The 23,257-nt window shown below is 51.4% G+C and overlaps 10 protein-coding genes across 10 annotated transcripts; 6 read left to right on the forward strand and 4 right to left on the reverse strand.

Moving 5' to 3' along the window:
* Positions 1–51: 51 nt before the first annotated feature.
* Positions 52–1,283, forward strand: VFPPC_12803 (short-chain protein; the record flags this gene model as incomplete). The annotated part of the gene is made up of 4 exons (XM_018290580.1): positions 52–375; positions 437–570; positions 650–832; positions 890–1,283. 4 exons carry the CDS (start codon positions 52–54, stop codon positions 1,281–1,283), a joined length of 1,035 nt encoding a protein of 344 aa, XP_018148674.1.
* Positions 1,284–4,731: 3,448 nt separating this feature from the next.
* On the forward strand, positions 4,732–7,359 carry VFPPC_00529 (hypothetical protein; the record flags this gene model as incomplete). Its single annotated transcript, XM_018280530.1, has 3 exons — positions 4,732–5,009; positions 5,371–5,643; positions 5,760–7,359. The coding sequence occupies 3 exons, from the start codon at positions 4,732–4,734 to the stop codon at positions 7,357–7,359; spliced, it is 2,151 nt and encodes a 716-aa protein (XP_018148676.1).
* Positions 7,360–7,787: 428 nt separating this feature from the next.
* VFPPC_00530 (alpha/beta hydrolase fold domain-containing protein) lies at positions 7,788–8,813 on the reverse strand (the record flags this gene model as incomplete). The annotated part of the gene is made up of 1 exon (XM_018280531.1): positions 7,788–8,813. The coding sequence occupies one exon, from the start codon at positions 8,811–8,813 to the stop codon at positions 7,788–7,790; it is 1,026 nt and encodes a 341-aa protein (XP_018148677.1).
* A 2,386-nt stretch (positions 8,814–11,199) lies between these two features.
* On the forward strand, positions 11,200–11,382 carry VFPPC_15164 (hypothetical protein; the record flags this gene model as incomplete). Its single annotated transcript, XM_018292917.1, has 1 exon — positions 11,200–11,382. The coding sequence occupies one exon, from the start codon at positions 11,200–11,202 to the stop codon at positions 11,380–11,382; it is 183 nt and encodes a 60-aa protein (XP_018148678.1).
* A 1,571-nt stretch (positions 11,383–12,953) lies between these two features.
* VFPPC_12804 (hypothetical protein) lies at positions 12,954–14,352 on the forward strand (the record flags this gene model as incomplete). The annotated part of the gene is made up of 5 exons (XM_018290581.1): positions 12,954–13,118; positions 13,189–13,293; positions 13,374–13,747; positions 13,810–13,877; positions 13,937–14,352. The coding sequence occupies 5 exons, from the start codon at positions 12,954–12,956 to the stop codon at positions 14,350–14,352; spliced, it is 1,128 nt and encodes a 375-aa protein (XP_018148679.1).
* Positions 14,353–15,033: 681 nt separating this feature from the next.
* On the reverse strand, positions 15,034–16,284 carry VFPPC_00531 (major facilitator superfamily domain-containing protein; the record flags this gene model as incomplete). The annotated part of the gene is made up of 1 exon (XM_018280532.1): positions 15,034–16,284. The coding sequence occupies one exon, from the start codon at positions 16,282–16,284 to the stop codon at positions 15,034–15,036; it is 1,251 nt and encodes a 416-aa protein (XP_018148680.1).
* An 880-nt stretch (positions 16,285–17,164) lies between these two features.
* Positions 17,165–18,516, forward strand: VFPPC_12805 (actin-binding WH2; the record flags this gene model as incomplete). Its single annotated transcript, XM_018290582.1, has 2 exons — positions 17,165–17,299; positions 17,350–18,516. 2 exons carry the CDS (start codon positions 17,165–17,167, stop codon positions 18,514–18,516), a joined length of 1,302 nt encoding a protein of 433 aa, XP_018148681.1.
* Positions 18,517–18,819: 303 nt separating this feature from the next.
* VFPPC_00532 (ribosomal protein L37) lies at positions 18,820–19,644 on the reverse strand (the record flags this gene model as incomplete). Its single annotated transcript, XM_018280533.1, has 2 exons — positions 18,820–19,076; positions 19,137–19,644. The coding sequence occupies 2 exons, from the start codon at positions 19,642–19,644 to the stop codon at positions 18,820–18,822; spliced, it is 765 nt and encodes a 254-aa protein (XP_018148682.1).
* Positions 19,645–19,906: 262 nt separating this feature from the next.
* VFPPC_12806 (hypothetical protein) lies at positions 19,907–20,355 on the reverse strand (the record flags this gene model as incomplete). The annotated part of the gene is made up of 2 exons (XM_018290583.1): positions 19,907–20,067; positions 20,130–20,355. The coding sequence occupies 2 exons, from the start codon at positions 20,353–20,355 to the stop codon at positions 19,907–19,909; spliced, it is 387 nt and encodes a 128-aa protein (XP_018148683.1).
* Positions 20,356–20,819: 464 nt separating this feature from the next.
* Positions 20,820–22,485, forward strand: VFPPC_00533 (RNA recognition motif domain-containing protein; the record flags this gene model as incomplete). Its single annotated transcript, XM_018280534.1, has 3 exons — positions 20,820–21,416; positions 21,470–22,077; positions 22,143–22,485. The coding sequence occupies 3 exons, from the start codon at positions 20,820–20,822 to the stop codon at positions 22,483–22,485; spliced, it is 1,548 nt and encodes a 515-aa protein (XP_018148684.1).
* Between the last annotated feature and the right edge of the window lie 772 nt (positions 22,486–23,257).

Here is a 23,257-nt window from a genome sequence, read left to right on the forward strand (position 1 = left end):
TTCCAACAACTGCAATACACTGGTCAATTAGTAGATGACTCGAACCACATAATGACACCACCAGGCTCAATTCTCGTGACAGGCGCCAACGGCGGCCTTGGATCTGCTATTGTCGCTCATATAGTAAAAGACGCGCATTTGGCAAAATATACCGGATTATACTCTGTCAGGATTGCCGATTCGGCGACTCAGCTGAGTGCTGCTCTGGCCAAGGCGCCCGATACTCATCACCATGAGACACTGGAGGTGGATCTTGCTTCAATAGCCAGTGTAAAAAGCCTCGCCATGGATATCAATAATCGTGTTTCCAAAGGAGAGTTAGCCCCAATACGGGCCCTGATTCTCAATGCTGGATACCAAGATCACCTTGCTCTGGTTAGTGCATGAAGAGTCTGACTATGGCATGCCTAGAGACTAAGTCGCACATTTCATGCAGACCATGACAGACGATGGTTTTGAAACCACATGGCAGGTGAACTACCTGGCCAATTTTATCCTCACCCTTCTATTGCTAGAGAGTATCGATAAGAAGAACGGCACGATTCTCTTTGTTGCAAGTTGGGCTCATGAGTACGTTTCATACCGTTCCCACCCAAAACATATGCCCCAAACATATGCCCCAAACATCAGACTCTGACATCAGATCCAGCGTCGATGACGCCAGAAATGAGACAGGAGGCTTCGCCCCATACAAAGATCCAAAGTGGCGGGACATGTTTCCCAGCCCAGAGCTTTTAGCTAGCGGCAATTGGAGCACGCCTGCAGATGAATCCGGTCCCTATCCAGGTCAACGTCGATATGGAGCTAGTAAGTTGTGTGCTGTGATGCATATGTAAGCACATCCTTCTCAGTCGATTTCGATATTCAAGATGCTGATTACGATGCAAAGGCATGAACTGGCCGAGCGAATCGCTAGAGACCAGTCCCTATCAGGCATTTCTGTTGTTGGCCTTGATCCTGGCGGCATGGGGACAGGTCTTACTCGGAAGAGCAGTCTTAAGATGAGGCTGATGATGAAGGCTATTCCGCTTTTCGCCGCATACACGGTAGGTTCTGATCCTAACGGTACACTGCGTCCTACATGGAAGAGCGCCGCAGATGTTATCCGAGCTTGCTTTGAGATAGATCTCCCCAAAGATAAAGCACTCTATCTCAATGGGACAGACCAGATCGAGACAGCAAAGGATTCCAAGGACTCTTTGAAGAGAAAGCAGTTGTGGGAATACGGAGTCAAAGTGACCGGTATCGGACCCAACGACACAGCTCTACATGAACTGTCATAAGTGAGTTGTCTTTGATGGTGTTCTTGCGGTGGCTCAACTGGGTAGTCTGTATACAATACGGAGTACAAATCTTGCAATCTTCACTAAACGCAAGTCTATCAGGCGGCCGTATTCGCTGCTGGGGAGAGCTTTGTTGTTGCGTTCGTCCTTGGTTCTTCGCTGGTGCTGGGATATACCTCTAGATCATGACTTTCAACAGCCGTGAGATGCTCTCGCGACCTGGAATTAGGTAGAGGCCATGGCCCCAAGTCGTGTAGCCGAGTGCGCCGTTTCATAGATGCCCTGTTTCTCTCGGATCGCAGACTTGAGAAACAGGCGAGAATGAACACCCCGCCACATTGAACCAGGCCAAACGCAATGGGCAAGACGACAATATTATCAATACAAAAAGGGAAGTCCTTGCTGCTGCTGCCCATGGCGATAGCGAGTGGCGCTCCCCTCAGAACAGTAGCCAGTATAACAAATACGAGGTGTGCAGCAGGACCAGGGCACTTGTACATTGCCATCGGGGACAACATTAAGAACCATTGGAACGCAATGATGCTTCCAAATGAGGATGGTGATTTGTATGCTCCAAGACTTTTTGGTGTATGAGCTGCCGGAACGATTATGGCCGTCGCAAAAACTGCGTGAAAGACAGCGCCCCAAAACACTGTTGTTTTGAGGCCAGGAACCCGAGGAAGAAAGCTGAGTCCAATAATGAACAGTCCTGTCACTGTTGGAGGCATGAGTCCCATCACCCACCATCCTGGCAACAACTTGCCCTCTTTGTCAAAGTTGGTGGTACCAATGTAAATTAAGAGTGCCTGCAAACAAAGGGCAAGCATATCGGTACCAAGAATCTTGGCCCAATGCCACATTCCCAATTTGGTAGGATGACCCGGGTCATGGCCAAAGTAGTAGAGGGCGGGCCATGTTCGGTGGTCACGGCTTCGAACAAAGGAATAAATGGCCAAGTAACCTGGCTGGATGCATCTGAGGCAATTCCACTGCACAGCATGAAGAAATCGCCTTCCTCGGCCTGACCAAGAAGTATCAAGTGCTGGTGGATGTTCCGGCTCGAGAGAATACGGGGGCGGTTCATTTAAAGGCTCCTGCTCAACTGGATCATCGTGTAGTTGTTGTAAAGCTGCCTGCTCCTCATGGTGGTGCGATTTTGGCTTTGTGAAGATGTCTGGGATCTCTGCCAACCACCAAGGAACCAACATCAACACCAATGCGGCCAGAAATGCAAACCACTCCAAAGCATTTGCAGAGCAATTCTTCGAACTCTCCATCAGAAGGGTCGTGGACTGATTCCCTCCCACATGAAAGCCGTCAAGCCAAATGAGAGTATGTGGGGTTGGCCTGCGTGATTGTACAAGCACCTGAAACAGCCGCTGGTACTCCTGGACCTGACGATCGAAGCACTGATGATTGGTGGGCGTCGGTTAGTGTTGACAAAGTCAATTCAAAGCGACTGCCAACCTCCAACCTCGGAAGCTTGTGCAACCTGGGTGTGACCTGGGTATGAACGAGACAAAGCCAGAGATGATGATGGAAAATATAATTTCGAATGCAGTCTGCTAGGCGAGAGTGTTCTGTTTTATCCGGATAGAATGCACTTTCTGAGACAAGGCCATCCGTAAGACACGGACGAATTCACATCACGGTGCTTCGCCCAGCGGTCCAATTGGTGCCAAACTAAACGGCTGGTGCTGTGTGCCCCTAGGGAGCCTAGGTGCAGGTGACCAAGTCCGATACGGAGGCCAGGCTCCAGGTCCATCGAAACCAAGGGGTCTGGTAGAATCTTCTCAACTGTTGGCACACAATAACCAGCCCAAGCCGGCCACATCCTGACCGCTCGTCGTCTTGGGTGGTAAATATGCCTGCGTAGCGCTCCTCAGGATTTGAAAATCTAGTAAATGTCATAGCCAGTTCCTTTGGAGCATATTTGGGACTCTGCCATTGCCGTGAAGACAGGGTTCTCAACAGTTCACCAAACATCTGTCGCTCAGCCAAAGCTCCTGAAACCAACATGGAATCAGCCGCCAGCCATGGCGAGAGAAGGTGTTTGGCGAGTAGGAGGTATGTGGTTGGCGGAGAGTGTTTTGGTCTGACAGGGACAAGACTCGACAGCCCATAGTTTGTTTTGCGCCTCTCGTCTGATACTGTCTGGTGTGTCTGTCACGCGAAAGGTGTCTGGTCTCGTCTAGTCTGTTCTGGAGGCAAATATGCAGGCTGGTGGAGAGATTTGGCGAAGGCGTTCGTCAGGTACACCTGCAAGGGCCGATCCCAATCCGTCTCACATCCAACACAGGACGATTTGGAAAACAGGCCACTTGCAACAAATCATCTGTGCGACTGAGGACAAGGGAAATGGCGCCTCAAGCAAGGGCAGTTACCAACAAATTGGTCTGTCTTTGGGAGAGTTGAGTGTTGGCATATGATTCGAACCGCTCGTGGCTCGCCAGACTGTGGATGCCAACGCAGGGCGACTGGCTCTGATTGACGAAGATCGCGACAAGGCAATTACCGGGGTGCAAGCCCCTTTCCTAATAATTAAAATCACAGTACTGACATGCCGTTGGGACATTGGCGAAAATGAAATTATTCTTAAATTGGGATGAAGTCGCCTCAGGATCGCGGTCACGGTTGGAACTTTTTCCATTACTCGCATTGTTCGACAACAACTGGTCGAGCATTAAGCTTGGCATTTTTTCGGGAAGGCACGACGAATGGTCAAGGAAGGAGCTCCCCAGCTGTCGCCCTCTCATACTCAGACATCGATATTCGGATCTGTTTGCAGGCGGCTATCAAACCGATACTGGGACAAGACTCCAACTCCCTTTGTCTGACACGCGGATCAGGGCACCCAAAAGCAGCGAGATATTGACACCAGAACCACGGACCCCAAGGGCTCTCAACCACGGCATTCAGACGACCGTTGGAACTGTCAAAGACCACGTGCAGTGGACATTTATGCTGGTCCCTGCCACCTTGGAACATTCGAAATAGAAAAGGCCGGTAAAGTACGCCACCTATCATTCCGAGAAAATCGGTGCTTTGTCCATGAACTGATCAATATTCTTACGCAGGACACAAAGCGAATCCCAAGCTTGAGATAATGGGAGTGGTTTAGGAGTTCACGCTCGCAACCACACAACCATATCCACTTTCGTCCAGGTCCAAGGTCAAAACATTCTAAAGTTGGACATACCCTTGCCACTGGCTCCTCAGTGCGGCATCTTCACCCGCTAATCTTCCTCAAGCCTCGCTGAGACGAGGTTAAGCGACAGAGTGGCACCTGGGAGTCCTCTCACCAACGTTGGGCGCAACCTCGCAAACAGGTCTGGTTCAGCCAGCAGTCGCTATCACACAGCCAACTGTGTCCGTTCCAACCTCCACTTCCACCTCCTGTGTCTCACATTCCCAGGACCCTGCCAAGTTTTTTGGCTTAGATTCCGCCATGTGGGACCGCCTGCGAACCACATCCTCACCACCTGCCGTCACAGCCCCAGAAGAGGCTATTCAGGGACGTCATCGTGGTGGCGGCGTACATAAGCATTCCCCAGCGCAAAAACGCATGCGTCCTGTCAGACCAAGCAAGGTACATCGTCTTGATCTTGACAGCGACACCTTTCTTGAACCTCTCAACGCCTTGGGAATTTCTGGCAATAATAACGGCCCGAATCGATACGCCATCCAGGGAGGCAAGGTTGTACCACGGCATCATAACATTGACATGTAAGTGCGCAAGTTCTTAAAAAGTATTTCGGACGTTTTTGTCTCGCATCGACCACCTAGGTGTGGCGCGCCCACTCTTTGTTGCGGGGTGGGCTATTTTCAGTATTGAGCTGAGCATTTAGTGACCACCCCCCAAGGCTGACTTTTGTCCCGCGCCACTTCTTTTGCTATTGTTGTCTTGTTCAAGTGAACGAGCATTCAATGTTGACAAATGCTTGGCTGTTCGGCTAGCCTGTGGAATAGTGAGGATCTATGTCCATGCGGCAGAGGCTGTCGTTGGCTTGGCTCCGATTGCTTTGGGACCACATGGCTGCGTACTCAACTCCATTCACATCTGACTTATGATATTGCTTCGGCCTAGACTTTTGCCATCGCAGAACAGCTTGGGATCTTTGCATCCGGATATTGTTCCTCCTCGACGAAGCTCTCGACGGAAACAACGACATCGGCAATCAGCGCGGCTCCAAATCAACTCTGCTTGGCGTCCCGCTTCCTCAGTTTACGACAACAGCGACGACGAAGCCGCAACAAAGATACCTCAGTACAAACTGGAGTCCTCAACCAGCTTCGGCGGCTTGGCCGCTGATCAGATCTCGCCACCCAGCTCACCGGAAGTTGCTGCCTCGAAGGAGCGGTATGTTCTTCATTTTATCTCTACATGGTAGTCCCGCGAAGCCGTGGCCATACTGATGCCTCGCCATCATGAGAGAGAAACATTGGTCTCCTGTTACAATACTGACTGGGGATTAGGTTTACTGCGGGGGATGTATCGCCTATTGACGATGAGTTCGATCACGTCCACCAGGCATTACTTCGTGAGAGCCGACGTGATACGGAGAATGTAGCACATCAGGAACAAAGAACTAGCATACCAAAGCCAAATCGGCACGGCCATCGATCTGAAGCGGTTGCAGTGACCCAACCACTCGAGCCTCGGACGGCGAGTGGAAGAGCATGGAATGAGCAAGTTCACACCGGACGACTCGTGGATTACCGTGATGGTGATGCTTCGCGTCCCACTCGACGCCCAGTCCCGCCCTTGGGCTTAAATACTCCTGTTGGGTCACCTGAAGACATACATGGGAGCATTTCCCCTCCTGCTGATGGACAGGGAATGCGCCTGCCTGTAAAGACAAAACCGGGACCGGTCGAAAGCCGTCCACCTTGGAGTGGCGCCAGCGGACGGTCCGCGATCGTTGAACCAGTCCGTGACGATTTCAGTGTCGGCCCGTTGACTATTCCGCGAAGGAGCAGCAAACGCCCAGGTGGTAAAGGGAGGCTATCGACGACTATTTCCGGAACCGAAACCTCTGGGTCTGGTAGTGCGGGTAAGGCGATGCGGAAGTTTCTTCCTTTGGCCACGAAGCATAAAACAAGAAAATCTACCTCGAGCCCTAATCAGCTGTCGACTGAGGGACAGTTTCGCGGTGCTGGGGAGTCATATCCAAGCCCACCTAGTACTGAATTCCCGCCGACTGACACCAAGTCTCGTGAGACTCCGCCTCCCAAATGGCATAACCAAGCCCTGGCGTCGCACCCCCCAGACAGGCTTCCCTCCTCGATCAATGCCATTAAGAGGAAGCCACCACCTCCATCCGCCCAAGTCAGCCAAGCTTCCGCCTATCTAACGCCGAATGCCAAATCTTCAGACGATACAGGGAATCTGGCTGCCCCCGTCTCGCCATCTCCCGCTCGCACTGACGACGCATGGGTGCAACCCCCTTCGCGTTTCAGCATCACCACCTACGCAACCTCTAATCCTGGCACACCCCGACAATCCGCCGAAGAGAACATACCACCTCTGCCTAATATGCCGCCAGTCGCCAGTGTCATGGATCGTGGTCGGCCTTTAGACAGTAGCCGAACTGGACCGTCGAGCTCTGAGGAGCCAATACCAATTACGATGTCTAGCCCGTACACGGCCGTGGAACCACCGCAGGGCCAACATCAGAGGGCAGTGAGTGATATGAAATCGGCTGACCGCCGTGCCTCTACACTCTCAATATCTAAGCCGCTTCCGCCCGCGCCACCGGAATTGTCGACGCCTAATGATCGCGTATCGCATTTAAGGGCTCAAATCAATGCTCTGACTCACCGCCGCATCAACATCGAAAAGAGCATCAAGCAGATGACGCTCCTGATGCCGGAAGACAACTGGACGGCAAGTCAGGACGTCCTTCGTAAACGAGAGGAAGAAAAACAGAAAGTGGCTGGACTAAAGACCGAACTAGCAGAAGTTATGGGCGAGGAACATGATTTGGGTCTGAAATTATACCGTGCATATAAACGTCAAGATATGGACGCTACATATGAGCCGGCAGAATTCTGGGTACGAAGAGTGGCAGGATGAGGGCTAGGATTGTTTCGTACCTGGGTGCTTTCTTTTATTCAGCATGCGCCAGCATTTGAGTTGAGCCCGGAGTTGGATTTGTGGTGCAGGATGCGGCAAAACTTCATTGTACCAAGTTTTATGTATTGATGGCAACCTGTTGCTAATGAGTAAATGAATATTGATCGCAAGATATGTCGTTCTGTCCCCATCTGTGCCAATTTGACTATTCAGAGACGCGCCAGTCACGATTATGTACGGAGAGCGGAGAAAATCGTACGGAATGAAATGCTATGCTAGGGAAGTATATATGGCGACACGTATTTACATAATGATAGTGATTAACATGTACAGAATAAGAAAAATAAAATGCCGTCAGGTATTACAGTGTCTATGCAGACATCAACATTTCCTCTTCTCTCATCATGCTATCCAAACGAAAGAACTCTTTATTTCTTCAAGAACGCCAACAGGACCTTGTGGAAGCTGTCAGGGTCAGAAAGCTGGGGAGCGTGACCCAACTCGGGGAACTGGTACAGCTCGCCGTTTTGCAGCTGCTTGGCAACCTCGGGACCAAGAATGTCAAAGTGGCCGAGCTTAGCGGCAACGGCGGGAGGCGACCACTGAGCTCCAATGGCAGTCTTGTCCTTGTCGCCGACGATGAGAAGCGTACGGGGCTTGATGTCACCGAAGTAGTGGGCGACGGGAGAGGTGAGAACCATGTCGACGATCTGAGCCTGGTTCTTCACATATGCGTTGCGCTTGGGGCCGTTGTAGATGTTGACAAGCATGTTGACCCAGGTGTCGTAGGCGGGCTTCCACTGTCCGACGTAGTAGACCTCCTGCTCGTAACCCTTGATAGACTGGTAGGTGGAGGCGGCCTCGGTGACGATGGACTGGTCGATGCTGATGTAGGGAACGCCCTTTTGAACATAGTCCTCCAGACCGACAGGGTCGACCATGACCATCTTCTCAATGGTCTCGGGGTATTGGAGACCAAAGCGAGCAGTCATCATTCCGCCCATGGAATGGCCAATGACGGTGACGTTTCCAACACCAGCGGTATTGAGCAGACCACGCGTGTTCCAGGCAAACTGGTTAAGGCTGAACTGGTACGCATCGGGCTTGGAACTCTTGCAGAAACCAATCTGATCGGGAGCAATGACGCGGTAGCCTCTGGCGGCCAGCACGCGGATGGTATCCTGCCAAGTCGGGCCACAGAAGTTCTTGCCATGGAACATCACAGCCGTCTTGCCGTTAGCCTTGCAAGTCGGCTTGACGTCCATGAAGGCCATTTGGAGGTCCTGACCCTGGCTCTTGAACTTGAACAGCTTGACCGGCCACGGGTAGGTGAAGTTGGAACCATTGAGCTCCTCAGGGAACGGGCCATTATCAATGGTGCCTGCAGCCTGAGCAGTAGCTGAGCTGGCGAACAGCGCGGCCGTAGCCAATCCTGACAGAAGTGAGAACTTCATGGTGCAAATCTGCGATCTGGAAGAGAAGACGCGTTTCGTATAAGTCGAGATGCAAGCTCAATTGACCCGGGTCTCTGCGTGACGAAGATGAAGAAGAGACTCTGGGTTGGAGGAGGGCACGGATGTGTAAATAAAGAAGCCGAGTCTTGCGAGAAACCAACGTCGACGACTGTGGATGTAATACGCCACGCCGCTTTGTGGCAGAAGCTTACAAACAGATACCAGGCTTGTGCCGAATTTGACAAGTCAGAGACGTGGACGAACGTGTGGATTCAATATGGGAAACTTTGACGTTTTCTGTCTGATGTGGGTGGCGCTGTCATTCAGTCAAGCTAGGATGGGGGCAGTCGTTGTGGCAGTACGAAGAACGAAATATCCAGGAACAGCGCCAAAATGCCAGCTAACCAAATCCGCGGGCCTAAATTGGCGCAGTCTATTTGTGCTCCCCTTGCGTCTGCTTGTTAGTCTTTTCAATAAGTGGGCTTGGCCTTTCTGCAACTAACAGCTTGGTGGAAATATCGTCCGTCTTGACCCAACAACCACGAGATACCCTTGGTAATTTCTGGAGGACACAGCCGCCCATGGCCCCATCCCATGCACAGAAGACGCGAACAGTTGACGGGGAAGCAGAATTGAGAGCTTCTACCACGTGTATGATACCTTGTCTTTCCATTGATTCGTGCGCGGGGAGGGGAATAAATGGCAAACCGGCCGTCATGTAATTTCCGGTTGCATGTCCCCATGGCCCCGTCCCCCACCAGTAGAGGTGTTGCTGGTTCATGTTGGATGGGGGCAGGCGGAGACCACCCGTCGGACAATCAAAGAGAGATGGAGGGTGTTGATGCAAGTGGCCGGCCAGGCAGGAGTCGGTGACTGGTCAACACGAATAAATTGAGACTGATGAACGTAGTCAGGGTCTTCCAGAATTCCTCAACGCATAGAATTGAGAGAAGGATCTGATGATCGTATTAATGTCCGTGCTCGTAGAGTTCACGTGGCCCGTGTTGATCTGCATTTGTCGGGAAGGAAGGAACGGCCCCTGATTGTACCTGCATTTCTATCTTTATCAGTTGAGGATATCTGTCTGGCCTGGCTGTAGAAGCAGATCTGTAGACACCCAGTGAACCATTGGCGTAAATCTTTTTCTTTTCTTCACCCCAGCGCCAGGCCATTTGTGTCTCCATGCTGGCAACATGCTATCGGCAACAAACCTTTAACGATTGTCTCGTCACCATACCTAGGTACACAAGAAGCGAGTTGCCAATGTGCATTTCCAGAGTCACCACCCGGCAAGCGAATAAAGGAGATATAATATCATGGCCAACAAATAGCCTGAACATGGCATCCGGGGAGATATTTTCATGCTCTTGCTCGTGGTGTATTTCAAGTTCTATGTCGACGTTGCATTCAAGAGGTCCGTATTTCTGCCTTCTCTGTCTGTCCATTTCTTGAGGCATATTATTAAACTTTGACCTCGATATATGGCTCTAGTGATGTGACTCGATCATAACCAATTAACTGGTTTAGCAACAACACCTGAGCTTCGCGCAGATTCGGTCCTGTTGCTATTACGTGCATCAAGGTCTTCGAGATGGCTCATCAGAGACAAGTGGGAAGGCACGATGAAAAGAATCACTTCGAACGACTGGTTATACTAGGGCAGGCAAATGGCCCTTCATTCAAATAACGCTGACATTTATCATGGTCTGCTTTACCCGAGCCATTCAACGGCCTCCCATACTCCCCGGTGGCGTTGACAGGACCACTTTGGTGCGTTTGCCAAGGCCTCACCTGCCCGCGAACCTGGATGCACTTATCGAGAAGAAAAGGCCGAACAGAGGCATCAGAAACTTCAATGCAAGAAAAAGAAGAATAGGATCACCGACGGGCTGGGCCTGCCAAAGCATCTCCATTGCGACATCGCTGAACTGATCGTCCACGTAAAATACCGGACTTCTCTGAATCGGCGCTCTGGTACCATTGCAGAAGGTCTTGACTCTTGACTGGCCAGCTGCCTCTCTGGGATGATGGAACAATCAACCCTGTCTATTGCTGTGAGAGAAACTGCGTGACCAGGGATGCTGGCCGCAGACCCACGGTGCCGTTGCGCTCGGCTGGGGATTTTTTTTTTGGGGGGAGGGACCCCTGAGCAAAATGACCCAGTTCGCTACCGACGGATGGGAAAGAGGAGTCTCCAACAAGATCCTGCTGAAGGTGATAAGACCGGATGTGTTGTTGTTGGTACATGGCCTCTCTGGCGTGGCTCTGATCCCACCAACGTGTTGTCCAATTGACTACTCACCGAAACGCGTCCACCGTTTCAAGTTGCCTCAGTCACAGATCTCGCGCAAGTCTGCTAAGATCAGAAAGTAATCAGATCAAATTGATGCTTTCGTGCTTTTTGTCTCCGCCGGATCGAGTTCCATGCCGATCTTTCGATGGACTCCACGCAGTGAGGCAGAAGATCTGGAACAAAGAACACAGAAATGGTGGTTTACGTCCTACCCATTACAGCTCCTTGACCTGGAACAATTCTTGTTCTCCGTTGAACCAAACTCTCTCGTGTTGACAAGGGTCAAGTTTTTGAGCTGTTGGCAAAAGGTAGGGTGGGGGGCGCCGAAAAGCTCGCTTCGGGCAAGTTCCCTCATGTAACAACACCACATCAGCCCTAGTTGATAATAGTGCAAGCTAATCCAAGGTGAAGGAGCTAGTATTTGTCTTGGTCTGACTCTTCCATGCAGGCAAAGTCAGCGAATAACAGAGAGTTGGTGTGTAAAACGCTTGTCAAGAGTACCAAAGGAGGTCGGTATCTTCATGCCACATGGACGATGCAACCCCCCGCAATTTAGCTGTATTGTGAAAGATGTTGACAACGCTGGATTTCTCTCTGATGCTACAGTCTAATGAAGTAGTACTTGGTGGAAGCCCTTCATTATGTCTGGTGTTTCGACTTCGCCTTAGCCAGGGACAAACCAAGTGAGCTGTCCGTAAAGGTCAACAATGTCCCACTATATTCCGCATTTCAACAAAAGCGCCACCGAGCAGGGAATTGACAAGGGCTCAAGAGTTGCAAAGTGAGCTGCTCGTTGTATCAAGTGGGGACACGATATCATATTTTCCGGTCTTGTTGCGCTGACATTTAGTTAAACAGACTAGCCAAGCACCCGGAGGAAGAGGCAAAGACATCTGTCTTGACACGCCAGAATGGCAATGACTCTGATCGCGTTTGAGGCTGTTCGGCATTGGTTTGAGTATCACAACGGAACGATGTCATTCCAAAGCCACATATTGGCTCAATGCACCAGCTTCCTGTGCGCCATCCGTCATTGCCACTCCCAGCGCCAACCACAAGTGGCCGCACATCCGGCGGATTCACATCCGGCGGGCTTGAGCACGCCCAAATAGGTGGAAACGACTCGGTCCGTCGCCCGATCAGTCAATGGTGCAATACTCATGGGTCTGAGGCCAATTGGAGGGTATTTTGTCCGGCCAAGCCGGCTAAAGATGGCTTGGTGCTAGACGCCACGATGTAGGGCGTGAGTCCGCCCCGGACATTGCCAGAATGCCCATGATGAAAGAATGAGACCACAGGAGGAGGCAAGTCAGCCACACCTAATCTGCAATCCTGCAACAACAGGCAGTATGCCATGCAGGCTAGCTTGCAGGTGGAACAACCTTATGGTGGTTTGCTACTTGAGTTCTTTGCAGATTGTCAAACCCACTTGAGAAGTCGAACCACTTAAGAAGTTGAATGCCACACCAACTTGCCAGCTACACAAGCAGAAAAGGACCGCCTCTCGTTGCATCCACCCTCCTCTCTCAATGCAGAAATACAGATCCTTTCTCCTTGAAAATCACCGGAGCGCCTGGTAGCATATAACTCTCCTGCAGGCGAGAGAGGGTGAATTACCTGGCACCACTTGAAACAACTGAGGTTGAGTTGCCAATAAGGGTATTCAACCCTATAAGTAGGACAGCCTTTGCAGCAATTTTCACGACCAAAAGGAATCAGCATTGGATGTTTCTTTATCTCCTTCGCCTCCAGGGACATTGAGGAATTCTATACTCCTCTAGCCTTGTAACGGATGCACTCCCGCTACTCCTGGATTCTATCTTACCGAATCTGAGCCATCGTCGAAAATGGCGCCTGGCAACCACTCTGGCGAAAGTCATGCTAGCCAGGTCACCGTACCTTGCATCATCTTCTTCGTACTGACACCTATATTCTTGATAATAAGAATATGGAGTCGATTAAAGAGGGGTTCTGGCTTAGGGATGGATGATTACACGATTCTGATATCATTTGTAAGTCAACTACTGTGCTGCTTATCCAAAATGGCCAATCCATTGACGGCTTGCTAATTCTTGTCCCTAGGCGTGCACTCTTGCTGTTCAGATTCTGATGATGATTGCTGTTGATTATGGCTTTGGCAGACATCTTCTGTCTCTCTCTAAAGATGATAGGCTTATGGCTCTGAAGGTAAAACAATCTCCCTGGTTTGCCACGAAGCAGGCAGCCAACATCTTCTGCCTTTTTACTAACGCTTCTGTTTACAACAGCTATTTTACGTCGCTCAAATTTTCTACAAAATAACCATCAACCTCACAAAAGCTTCGATTGTTCTTCTCTACCTTCGTATCTTCGTCCAACGATGGTTCCGTATCTGTTGCTACATCCTTTTGGGCCTTTTCGTTGCCTACATGATTGCGACGGTTGCTGCCTCGATCTGGCAATGCAACCCTATTTCAGGAGCATGGGACAAGAGCACGAATCCGACCTGCATCAGCTTGACGAAGAACTGGTATGCCAATGCCGGCTATTCCATCGCTACAGATGTATTGATTCTGTGTTTGCCAATGCAACCTATCTGGGCAAGCAAGCTGCCCATCAATCAAAAGAGGGCTCTCATGCTGGTTTTCGCCTTGGGAGGCTTGTGAGTACCCAATACTGGCCCCTATTAACTCTCATAACTCTCATAGCTAATCATATCTCTAGTGTCACTATCACCTCTATTATGAGAGCTACGACTTTGAGCTTCTCCACAAAGAGTCCCGATCCTACCTGTAAGTTCTCTGCTGGTTCCGTCCAAGTAGCGGTTTTAGAGTCTAACGCAGCTGTGTAGATGACATCACATCCACCCTTTGGACAATGATTGAAGAAAACGTCGCCATCATTTGCGCATGTCTCCCGATGTGCCGCATCGTCCTGGCCTGGCTCTTCCCCAAGGCCTTCTCATCGCCCTCGACCGCCGCCAGCGGAGGTGACGGTTCCAATGGCCCAGCCTACACCATTGGGTCAGCACCAAAGCGTCTGTCTCGCTCACAAAGCGATGATGACTGGCAGCCGTATTCCGGGCCTGCTAAGCGGGACGGTCACAACCGCAGTATTGTCCGCCATCACCCCGAAGACAGCAACAGCGAAGAATTTATCTTGCAGTCAGTAAATAAACCCTCTGCCTTTGAGATGGACGGAGGGGCGATCCGAAAAACCACACACTACGAAATTTCATATGAGCGCGATTCCTACAACAAGGTGTAAATAGAACTGGGTGTCTAACGATGTAATGAATTGCAAGGGGTAGTCATAGGGAGGGGGTCTTGTGTATTTTCGACATGTTGTACATCTAGGGATAGATACCTCCGTTACGGCGCAAGGGGAAACGAAAAGCAATATTATTATGTTTTGATTTTCAGCAGTTCAATTGCAAAGGCATGTGCAAGACTCATACCCATTCTCATCCAATTCTTAGGGCTGTGCATGATAGCACTGCCATTCACTTGAAATCTTGTACATTGTCTGTGTCATCATGTGAAATCAATTTTACGCCTCCCGTCAAAAGTTCGCTGCACCGGGAAGATCACTTCTTAGCCGTTGGCTGGTGAGGCGATGGAAAAATAATCCAAGTTATGTACTTGCCTAATCTGGCAGCGAGGTTTAGTTGCTATTTTTTGTTCCCTACGATTGTCCGGGATCGACAAGGCTGCTACCAGGGTCTGAAGTCGCACGGCCGATGGGAGCCGGAGTCGTATTACTTGCAGATGTGCGTTGGGTACTTTCCCTTACGGGATAAGTGGGTTCAAGGATCTAATTTTTTGATCTTGTGTTCTTTCATTGGTTTGTATGTATATGTGTAGCAGATATAATTGTGTTTTATGAATACAAATTTTTGATGGATATTGTACAATGCACATGTAAAGCGTCTTTACACAAAAGAGACGACTAGCTCATACCCTCCATAAACTCCACACGGTCGAGCAACATCTGTCTATAGCCCATGTACTCCTTTAATCCTTCCCACTCTGGCCCAGTCTCTTCACCATGTCGCCACGGCTCTTTATATCCCCACGCACAAGCCACCTTGTCCAGCGCAGCGCGCTCATCTTCCCGTAGCCACCTGTATCGCAGAGGCGTTCCAGGCGCCCACGTCACACGCTTCATTTGGTCCTTGTTGCTCAGCTTGGCAATAACACCAAGCGAACCCACTATGAAGAAGTATCCCGAAATACCGGCGACACCAATGCCCGTGGCGGTACTAATGTCCATTGTGTTCTGCCAGTATGCAGCGTAGGCGGTCGACAAGCCGAAGATACCAAAGGGCAGAGTTGCAAGACCGATTGCCGGGGCGGTACCGTGGCGTATTAACTTCTGGCGCTTGAATGCAGGCACGGTGTACGCCGCCTCGATGATTCCCAGTGAGGCATCTAGGTTTTTCGCGTCAATGGCTGTTTGTAGCGCGGTGGCAGCGACGCCTTCTTCGATGGCTCGTGAAGCAGCATTGGGTTTCTGCGGGATGTATTGAATTTGGCCGTCTTTCACGACGGGCTTTGGTTTTGAGGAGTAGAGCTCCAGGACTGATGGGAGGGATTCGGGTCGTCCTAGTTGTGATTGGATTTCAACGTAGGTTTCGAGAAACTCGGGTGTCATTTCGACGTTTGGATGTGTGATGATGGTGTATGCTGAGTAGGATATTCTATTGACGGCTTCTTGGATCTTGGTTTCAATTGGTATCCTCGCGCCGGTTCGCTCCGCCCCGAGAGTGACCAGCTTTGATGCAGAGGCTTTGGATTGTGCTTCTGCTCGTTTTAGCTGAGGATGGAGAGCGATTGCCGCACGGAGGCAGGATTCCAGTGCGGCATTGGTCAATTGAGCGGCTGGGATGCCGTCGACAGAGAGGAACTTCTTCTTGCTGTCTTCTGCTAATCGAGCGAGGTCGGCGGGCTCGGTGACTTGCGCCGGTGTGTTGATAGCTTGAGTTTGTTTGACGGCTGGAATCTGCTCATGTTCGCTGCTGACATTGCTTGCCACCGTTGAGGACCATCTCGGCGTGGATAATGTCCTGCCTAGTCGTTGGGAGATGTTTGTGGTTTGGGAGGACAATCGAAGGCTGATGGGTGATTGGGCTGCCTGGGTCCGCGTGAAGGCGCAGGACTCGCACACAAAGCCCAGATGCCTGGGAGGCACACGTCTCATGATGACTGAGGTCGCCTGGCGATGGGCAATGGTGCGTTGGGGATTGCGACGAGGAGGTGCTGTCGGTCGTTGATGAAGCTTACCCAAGGAGTGAGGATGTAAAATTCGCGGATGCTGGTGCAGGGGCCACTGGTTCTATTCTGGGCGCTCCACTTCCAGCAGAGTCACAGCAATTGGCTGTGTGAATTGCCATGCTGGTTGGAGGTTGGACATCTCTTTGAGACAGACGATTCACGGGCCGCCTGGATCTATGCGATCAGACATTGAGAAATCAACTATACATGCATCTGATTTACAAGGTCGGTCAATGCTGAGGTTATGTCTGGTTCTTTGCTCCGTCTTGGTAAGTATTTGTCTGCCTCCCCACAGTGACCCTTTGTTCTGGAAGGACTGGTGAGTGCTCAAATGGAAGAGGGGCTGGGCATTGCAGTCTACAAGTGGTCAAGTGGTCAAGTGGCAATGGCAGTGGCTCAGGCGCAGTCTTGGTCGGCTTGGTACGTACTCCAGCCTCTGCCACCAATCCCATGTCCGCCCAACCAGACTTGACCAGACTTGACCACAGATGACGAAACCTCTGGCGAGTTACTTTAGCTGCCTCAACGGCTTTGAAGACGCCGCGCCATCTCACCTTACTTCACCTCAACATCCTCGACGCTTCTGCAACCCTCCCTCGACATTTCTCGTCATCATCGACCGCCCATAGCTTTCCTACGACTAGCCGGACTCTGCACCGACTAGGTTGGACGCAGCAGATTGCTGGACGCAAAGGTGGCTGCCCAATCTCGTTCGACCTTGCACTGCACCTGAGTGCTTCTGCAACGACTGTCCACCACAACGATATCCGATACTCTTATATTCATACATCACCTCAGCGTCAAACATGCCAGCACCACCGCCTCCTCCTCCGCCGCCGCCTCCCCCAGGTGCTGGAGGCCCCCCTCCCCCTCCACCACCACCACCTGGAGGAGCTCCCGGTGGACCACCATCACGGCCGCCTGCTGGTGGATCGGGCAGAGTATGTCGCCTTTTACCGTATGACTTGAATCTTGGCTAATCACCTGTTAGAATGCTTTACTCTCTGATATACAAAAAGGAAGGTCGCTGAAAAAAGCTGTCACCAATGATCGATCCGCACCCGTCGTCGGAAAGACAGCATCATCCGGAGGCCCTCCTGTTGGAGGTGCTCCAGCAGTTCCTGGAGGACTTGCGCCGCCAGTTCCAGGAAACCGAGCGAGAAGTAATAGCGATCAAGGCTCCGGCCAAGCGGCGGCAAGTTCAGCGGGCATGGAGTCGGCCGCACCCCAACTTGGTGGCCTCTTTGCTGGAGGAATGCCGAAGCTGAAAAAGCGAGGCGGTATAGACACAGGCGCAAATTCAGATGCCTCTTATCTGTCGGATCCTGGAGAGTCAAGATTAGCGGCCCCTAAACCTCCTGGTGCTCCCAAACCACCAGGCGGTGCTGCGCCAACAATCCCTGGACGTGGTCCTCCCGTTCCTCCGCCTGGAGGAGCGAGCAACCTTCGAAAAACCACACCTTTAGGAGGATCAAAGCCTCCTCCTCCACCGATTGGCAAAAAGCCACCGCCTCTGCCAACATCTCGAAAGCCGTCCTCAAAAGCAATTCCTCCAGCGGCTCCTGCGCCGGCACCACCACCCCCTCCCCCTCCGTCAAGTGCAGCTCCGACACCATCTGCTCCTCCTCCTCCTCCTCCTCCTCCTCCATCATCATCTGCTCCTGTGCCCGCAGCGCCGCCTCCACCTCCTCCGGCCTCAGCTCCTCCTCCTCCTCGCCCTTCAGCGTCTCCGACTCCAAGAATTTCAGCACCACCACCGCCTCCTCCACCGCCCCCAGCGAACTCAGCACCTGCACCAACTCACTCACCGAGTGCTGCTCCTCCTCCGCCACCACCAAATGTGGCTCCATCACCGCCTGCATCACAATCACCGCCGCCTTCATTGAGCTCAAGAAGCCGAGGAACATCTTTAATCCAATCTATGCTTGACCCAAGCTCATATACTTTATCAGCGAACGGTGCTAGCTTGCCCAGCCCTAGTCGGAAGCCGTCACACTCACCAACCCCTAGTACAGGGGGGAGATTCACCGTTAATGATTCGAGGTGGCAATTCAAGGACGAAACATTATTGCCGAAGCCCAGGGACTTTCACGGTGGCCCAAAGAAATATAGGGCAGGCAGAGGTAGCAGTGTGCCACTAGACTTGAACGCCTTGTAGGATGTGTAGAAGTTGGACATGGCGGAAGGACAAATATTCTCGGTGTAAATTAGCATGCTGGTACTCTAGGGAATGTATGAAGAATTTTGAAGCGTGCAGGCCAGCACATGGCTGTTCTTGCCCCCGTGGAGTATGCAACTGTACAAACGAGTACGACGGAAACCACTTCTATATGGGGATTGGATGACCTCTACAAGAATACAAGAAGATTTTTCTATATCGACCACAGCATGCTTAATATAGTACAAGTGGCTTGTCCCCCGTCGTGAATATTGTACAAATCCAATTTGATACGCAGTCCCATTACATGGACTTCAAGTAATTTGCCTCCTTAATCTTGGCCTTTCTCTCCTTGCGCATAGCCTTCCGCAGCTCTTCTCTCTTCTCAGCCGCCGCGACATTATCAAAAACACTTCCACCCTCTTCACCCGGCAGATTGATCGACTGGTGCTGAATAGGAACTTTGGGAACCAACGCGGCCAGGTTTCCTTCGGCGAGAAGCTTCGCCTCCAGGGCCTTCTGGCGCTTAGCTGCCAACTTTCGCTGCTTCTTGGATTTGGCTGTTCAAACGAATTAGTTCATTATTTCAATGGCGTGATATGCAATATAGTTGGACGTACAGAATTCATCTCCGGCGTTCTCATCAGCTGCATCGGCCGTCTTCATCACGTCGAGACATGACCAAAGCCATTCTGGGTATTCTTCGTCCTTTTTGGCGACGGGGTCCTGTCCTCCTTTGTTGTAGTTGAGTCCTGTGAGGACTGTACCCTCGGGGCAGATGGATCGTGGTATGGATGATTCTTTGGCTGGAGCACCTGCGTCGGCGAGTGGCGTGGAGAGCTTCGGCTCTGCGGAGCGTATTTGTGCGGAGGCGGAGAATTGGCGGATGAGAGGTAGTCTTTGCCTTGTGGCAGCGGTGCGGATGCACCTTGTGCAGAACATGGTGCTGTGTTTTGGAGGTTTCGCGAGAGGTAAGGAGACGAGGCTTGAGGTTTGGTGGTTGTCAAAATTTAGGATGGGCAGGTAGCTAGGTGCGTGGGGATTGGGCCAATGGGGTGGCTTTGGCGGGACGCCTTGCGTAGCCTCGTTGGTTTTGGGGCCGGGCTTGGTATTTGGCCGAAGGTGCATTGCGGAACATGTAAATAGGTTCAAATTGGCACAGATGAGCTTGATTTCTAATGGTATTCCATTGATCCCTGATATATACACGCACTCGTACAGGATCCAAGTGCTGCTTCTAGTCAATGCTTGGAGGTTGTCCTCACTGCCTCACTTGGATAGAACCACCACAGTTTTGCGGTGGCATAACTTCCACATTTCTATTCCCGTTATTGCCCATTAATTTCCCCGGGACATATCTCCTGAGCCTACTGTTCCATCCTCAAACCTTCTAGGAAGAAAACCGAGCGCCGCCGTTGATCTTGGCAATCTTGTCCGCGGTGTGAACCTTGGCAGCCATATCCAGTTCCTGATCCTTCTGCTCGACATAGTTTTGTTGCAGGAACTTGGTTCCCTTGACTTTGTTCGTAGCAAGCATTTGCAAGTATTTCTCTTTACGCCCATCTAGTCAGTACCTGCGTTCCAAGGTCCGAGTCTGATCAAATGCCGCTTACCTCGCAATTCACCGCAGTTTTCCAAGTGGTTAACGCCCTCGCGCATGTAGCATTTGCCCAATTCCTCTCCAACGAGTCGGGTCTTCATGGCGCCGACCCATTGTTCTCTGATGATGGCGTCTTCGGCGGCCTTGAAGGCCTTGGTGTCATCGTAGTCAACACCGTTGAATGTCGGTGCGACGGCAGGTTTTTGGCTCTTGAAGAGCGCGGATTCGGGAGTCGGCATATTGGCAGGAGTAATTGAGTCTCGAATTAATGAGACAGAGGCCGTCGATATGTGAAGCTTTGTCGTGGGACGGCGGCAAGACGATCCTGTCTGGAGCTCACAGGCAGATCGAGGCGAGCAACAGGCTTGAATTCGGCCGTACCTATCTGTATTATTGTGGCCTTGATTTCCAGGCTCCCATTTTCGAATGTTGGTGGAGTCTGGTGTATGTAGGAAAATTCACCGCCTTTGGAGCCCCACATTTTGGCTGGCGAAAAAAAAAAGTTCGAGTTCTGCAAGGCCCAACCTCCGGCAGCCAGCAGAAAAAAAAAGTTGAAATCCTTATCTAGACTGCCCACCCTCCCATTTTCTTTTCTCCCCATCACGCACTTTTGGGATTTCGCATTTCTTGCATTTCGTTTCCCATTCTTCCCATTATTTGCATTTACGTCTTTTGGTTCCATTATATTTAAAACATCAATACGATGGCCAAGTCAAAGACCAAGGAGAGCAAGAAGGCTGACGCCGCTCTCACCTCTGTCAAGAATGGTGGAGTTACCAAGCCTTCTCAGTCTTCCAAGTCCAAGTCCAAGGACGTTGCCAAGGCTGCCGCAAAGAAGGTAGTCAAGGAGAAGGACGCTCCTGAAAAGAAGAAGAAGAAGAAGGTTGTCGAGCCCGAATCTTCTGACTCTGACTCTTCTGAGAGTGAGAGCGAGTCCGATGCTTCTGACAGCTCTGACTCTGAGTCTGAGGCCGAGAAGAAGCCTACTAAGAAGGCTGCGGTCAACGGCAAGGCTAAGAAGGTTGAGTCCGAGTCCGAGTCCGACTCTGACTCTGAAGACTCTGCCTCTGATTCTGACAGCGAGTCTGACGAGGAGGCCGCCAAGCCCAAGGTGAACGGAAAGGCCAAGGCTGCTGCTGCCGCTGACTCTGATTCGGAATCTGATTCTGACAGCGAGTCTGACGACGGGGGTGCTGAGCTCAAGGTCAACGGCAAGGCCAAGGCTGAGGCCGCTGACTCCTCCGACTCATCTGACTCTTCGGACTCTGAAGAGGAAAGCGATGACAAGGCCGCCGCCAAGGTTAGTAGATCCTCTAGCCTGATTTGGTATGATTTCGGACTAACTGGCCATAGAAGGAGGCCGACTCTTCTGACTCCGAGGATGACTCTGAGGACGATTCTGATGATAGCGACGACGACTCCGAGGAGTCTGATGAGGCCAAGACCAAGACCGAGGATGCCCCCGCTTCCAAGAAGCGCAAGGCTGATGACGAGATCGACGCTACCCCCAAGAAAGCCAAGACTGATGCTCAGGGTGCCCCCACTCTGTTTGCTGGCAACTTGAGCTGGAACATCAACGATGAGTCTTTGGCCGAGGCTTTCAAGGACTTTGAGGGCCTCGTTGGTGGCCGTGTTGTCACTGACAGAGATGGCGGCCGCAGCCGTGGTTTTGGATATGTTGACTTCGAAACTCCCGAGGCTGCCACCAAAGCTTACGAGGCCATGCAGGGCTTTGAGCTGGACGGCCGTCCTCTTAACCTCGACTATGCCAATGCTCGTCCTGCTGAGTCCAACCCTCGCGAACGTGCCGCTGACCGCGCCAAGAAGCACGGTGACTCTGTCAGCCCTGAGAGCGAGACTCTGTTCGTCGGCAACCTGCCTTTTGACACTGACCAGGAGACCGTTCGCGAGTTCTTTGGTGAGGTCGCTGAGGTCGCGAGTGTTCGACTGCCCACTGACCCGTAAGTTTTGATATATCTACTCCATGTCTATTAGTTTTGAACAAAAGCTAACCAAAGTATCATAGTGACTCTGGTAACTTGAAGGGCTTCGGCTATGTTACCTTCAACTCTGTCGAGGACGCCAGAAATGTTTTCCAGCAGATGAACGGCGCTTCCCTGGGCAACGGCAGAATGTCTCGCAGTGTGCGTCTTGACTACGCTAGCAGCCGTCCCCAACAGGGCGGTGGTGGCTTCGGCGGTGGTCGTGGAGGAGGCCGTGGAGGACGTGGTGGTGGCGGTCGAGGTGGTGGCCGTGGCCGTGGAGGTGGTGGTTTCGGTGGTGGTCGTGGAGGCGGTCGTGGCGGCTTCGGCACTGGTGCCAACCGAACTCCTTCGAGCTTCTCCGGCACGAAGATGACCTTTGACTAAAAAAGCAAATACTGAGGGCTACCAGCGGGCTTTCCAATAAGTGGGCTTTTGTGGGCTGTCGTTTTCAAAACAAGTTGGCGGCTGCGTCTTTCTGACGAGCCTGTGGGCTTTGAGAGGTCGCTCTCTTTCCTTTTTGGAAATGAAGCGGCGATAGACCTGGGGGCATGTACACTTGAACCGTGGGCTCGTGGCTGCCGCATGTTCTTTCCAATCTGGAAGAATATCTGTGCGCTAGATGGCATATACTCTGGCTTTTTGATGGCGGGCAATTCGAGAACTTGCGTCGTTTACAACGACATGCATACCAATGGGATTCTGAGGGACTTTGACGGCTTACTTGTTCAGAGGGCACTTCCTATGACGTTGCTACACAGCAGCTGAGAGGGACTGATCATCTTTGGGTTCGCACGAAAGACTTCTGAGGGACCTGGGGGCTCCTGCAACTGCAAACTTGAAGCTTGTGAGTGACGTGATGTCGCATCATCCATGCCAGTACAATACCACCTTTACATTGTGTGTCTCTTTCCTCATTTGTTTGTTTCCCATTTTTGTTGTACTTTATTAGGTGAGTATTTACGCCGAGTAGCTTGCACCACTTCTTAGATTTTGGCGTTAGGGCTAGGAAAAGTAATACACTTGTTATCATCCATACTTGCTCTCATCTGAAGTGATTGGCCACATGTTATTATTGATGACTCGTTCGAGATAAGTTGTCACTTGGAGCTAGAAAGGATATCATCAGATTAGTTAAAATTATCTGATGTTATGTACA

The sequence above is a fragment of the Pochonia chlamydosporia genome, chromosome 1, assembly GCF_001653235.2.
Source record: "Pochonia chlamydosporia 170 chromosome 1, whole genome shotgun sequence".
NCBI classification, from domain to species: domain Eukaryota; kingdom Fungi; phylum Ascomycota; class Sordariomycetes; order Hypocreales; family Clavicipitaceae; genus Pochonia; species Pochonia chlamydosporia.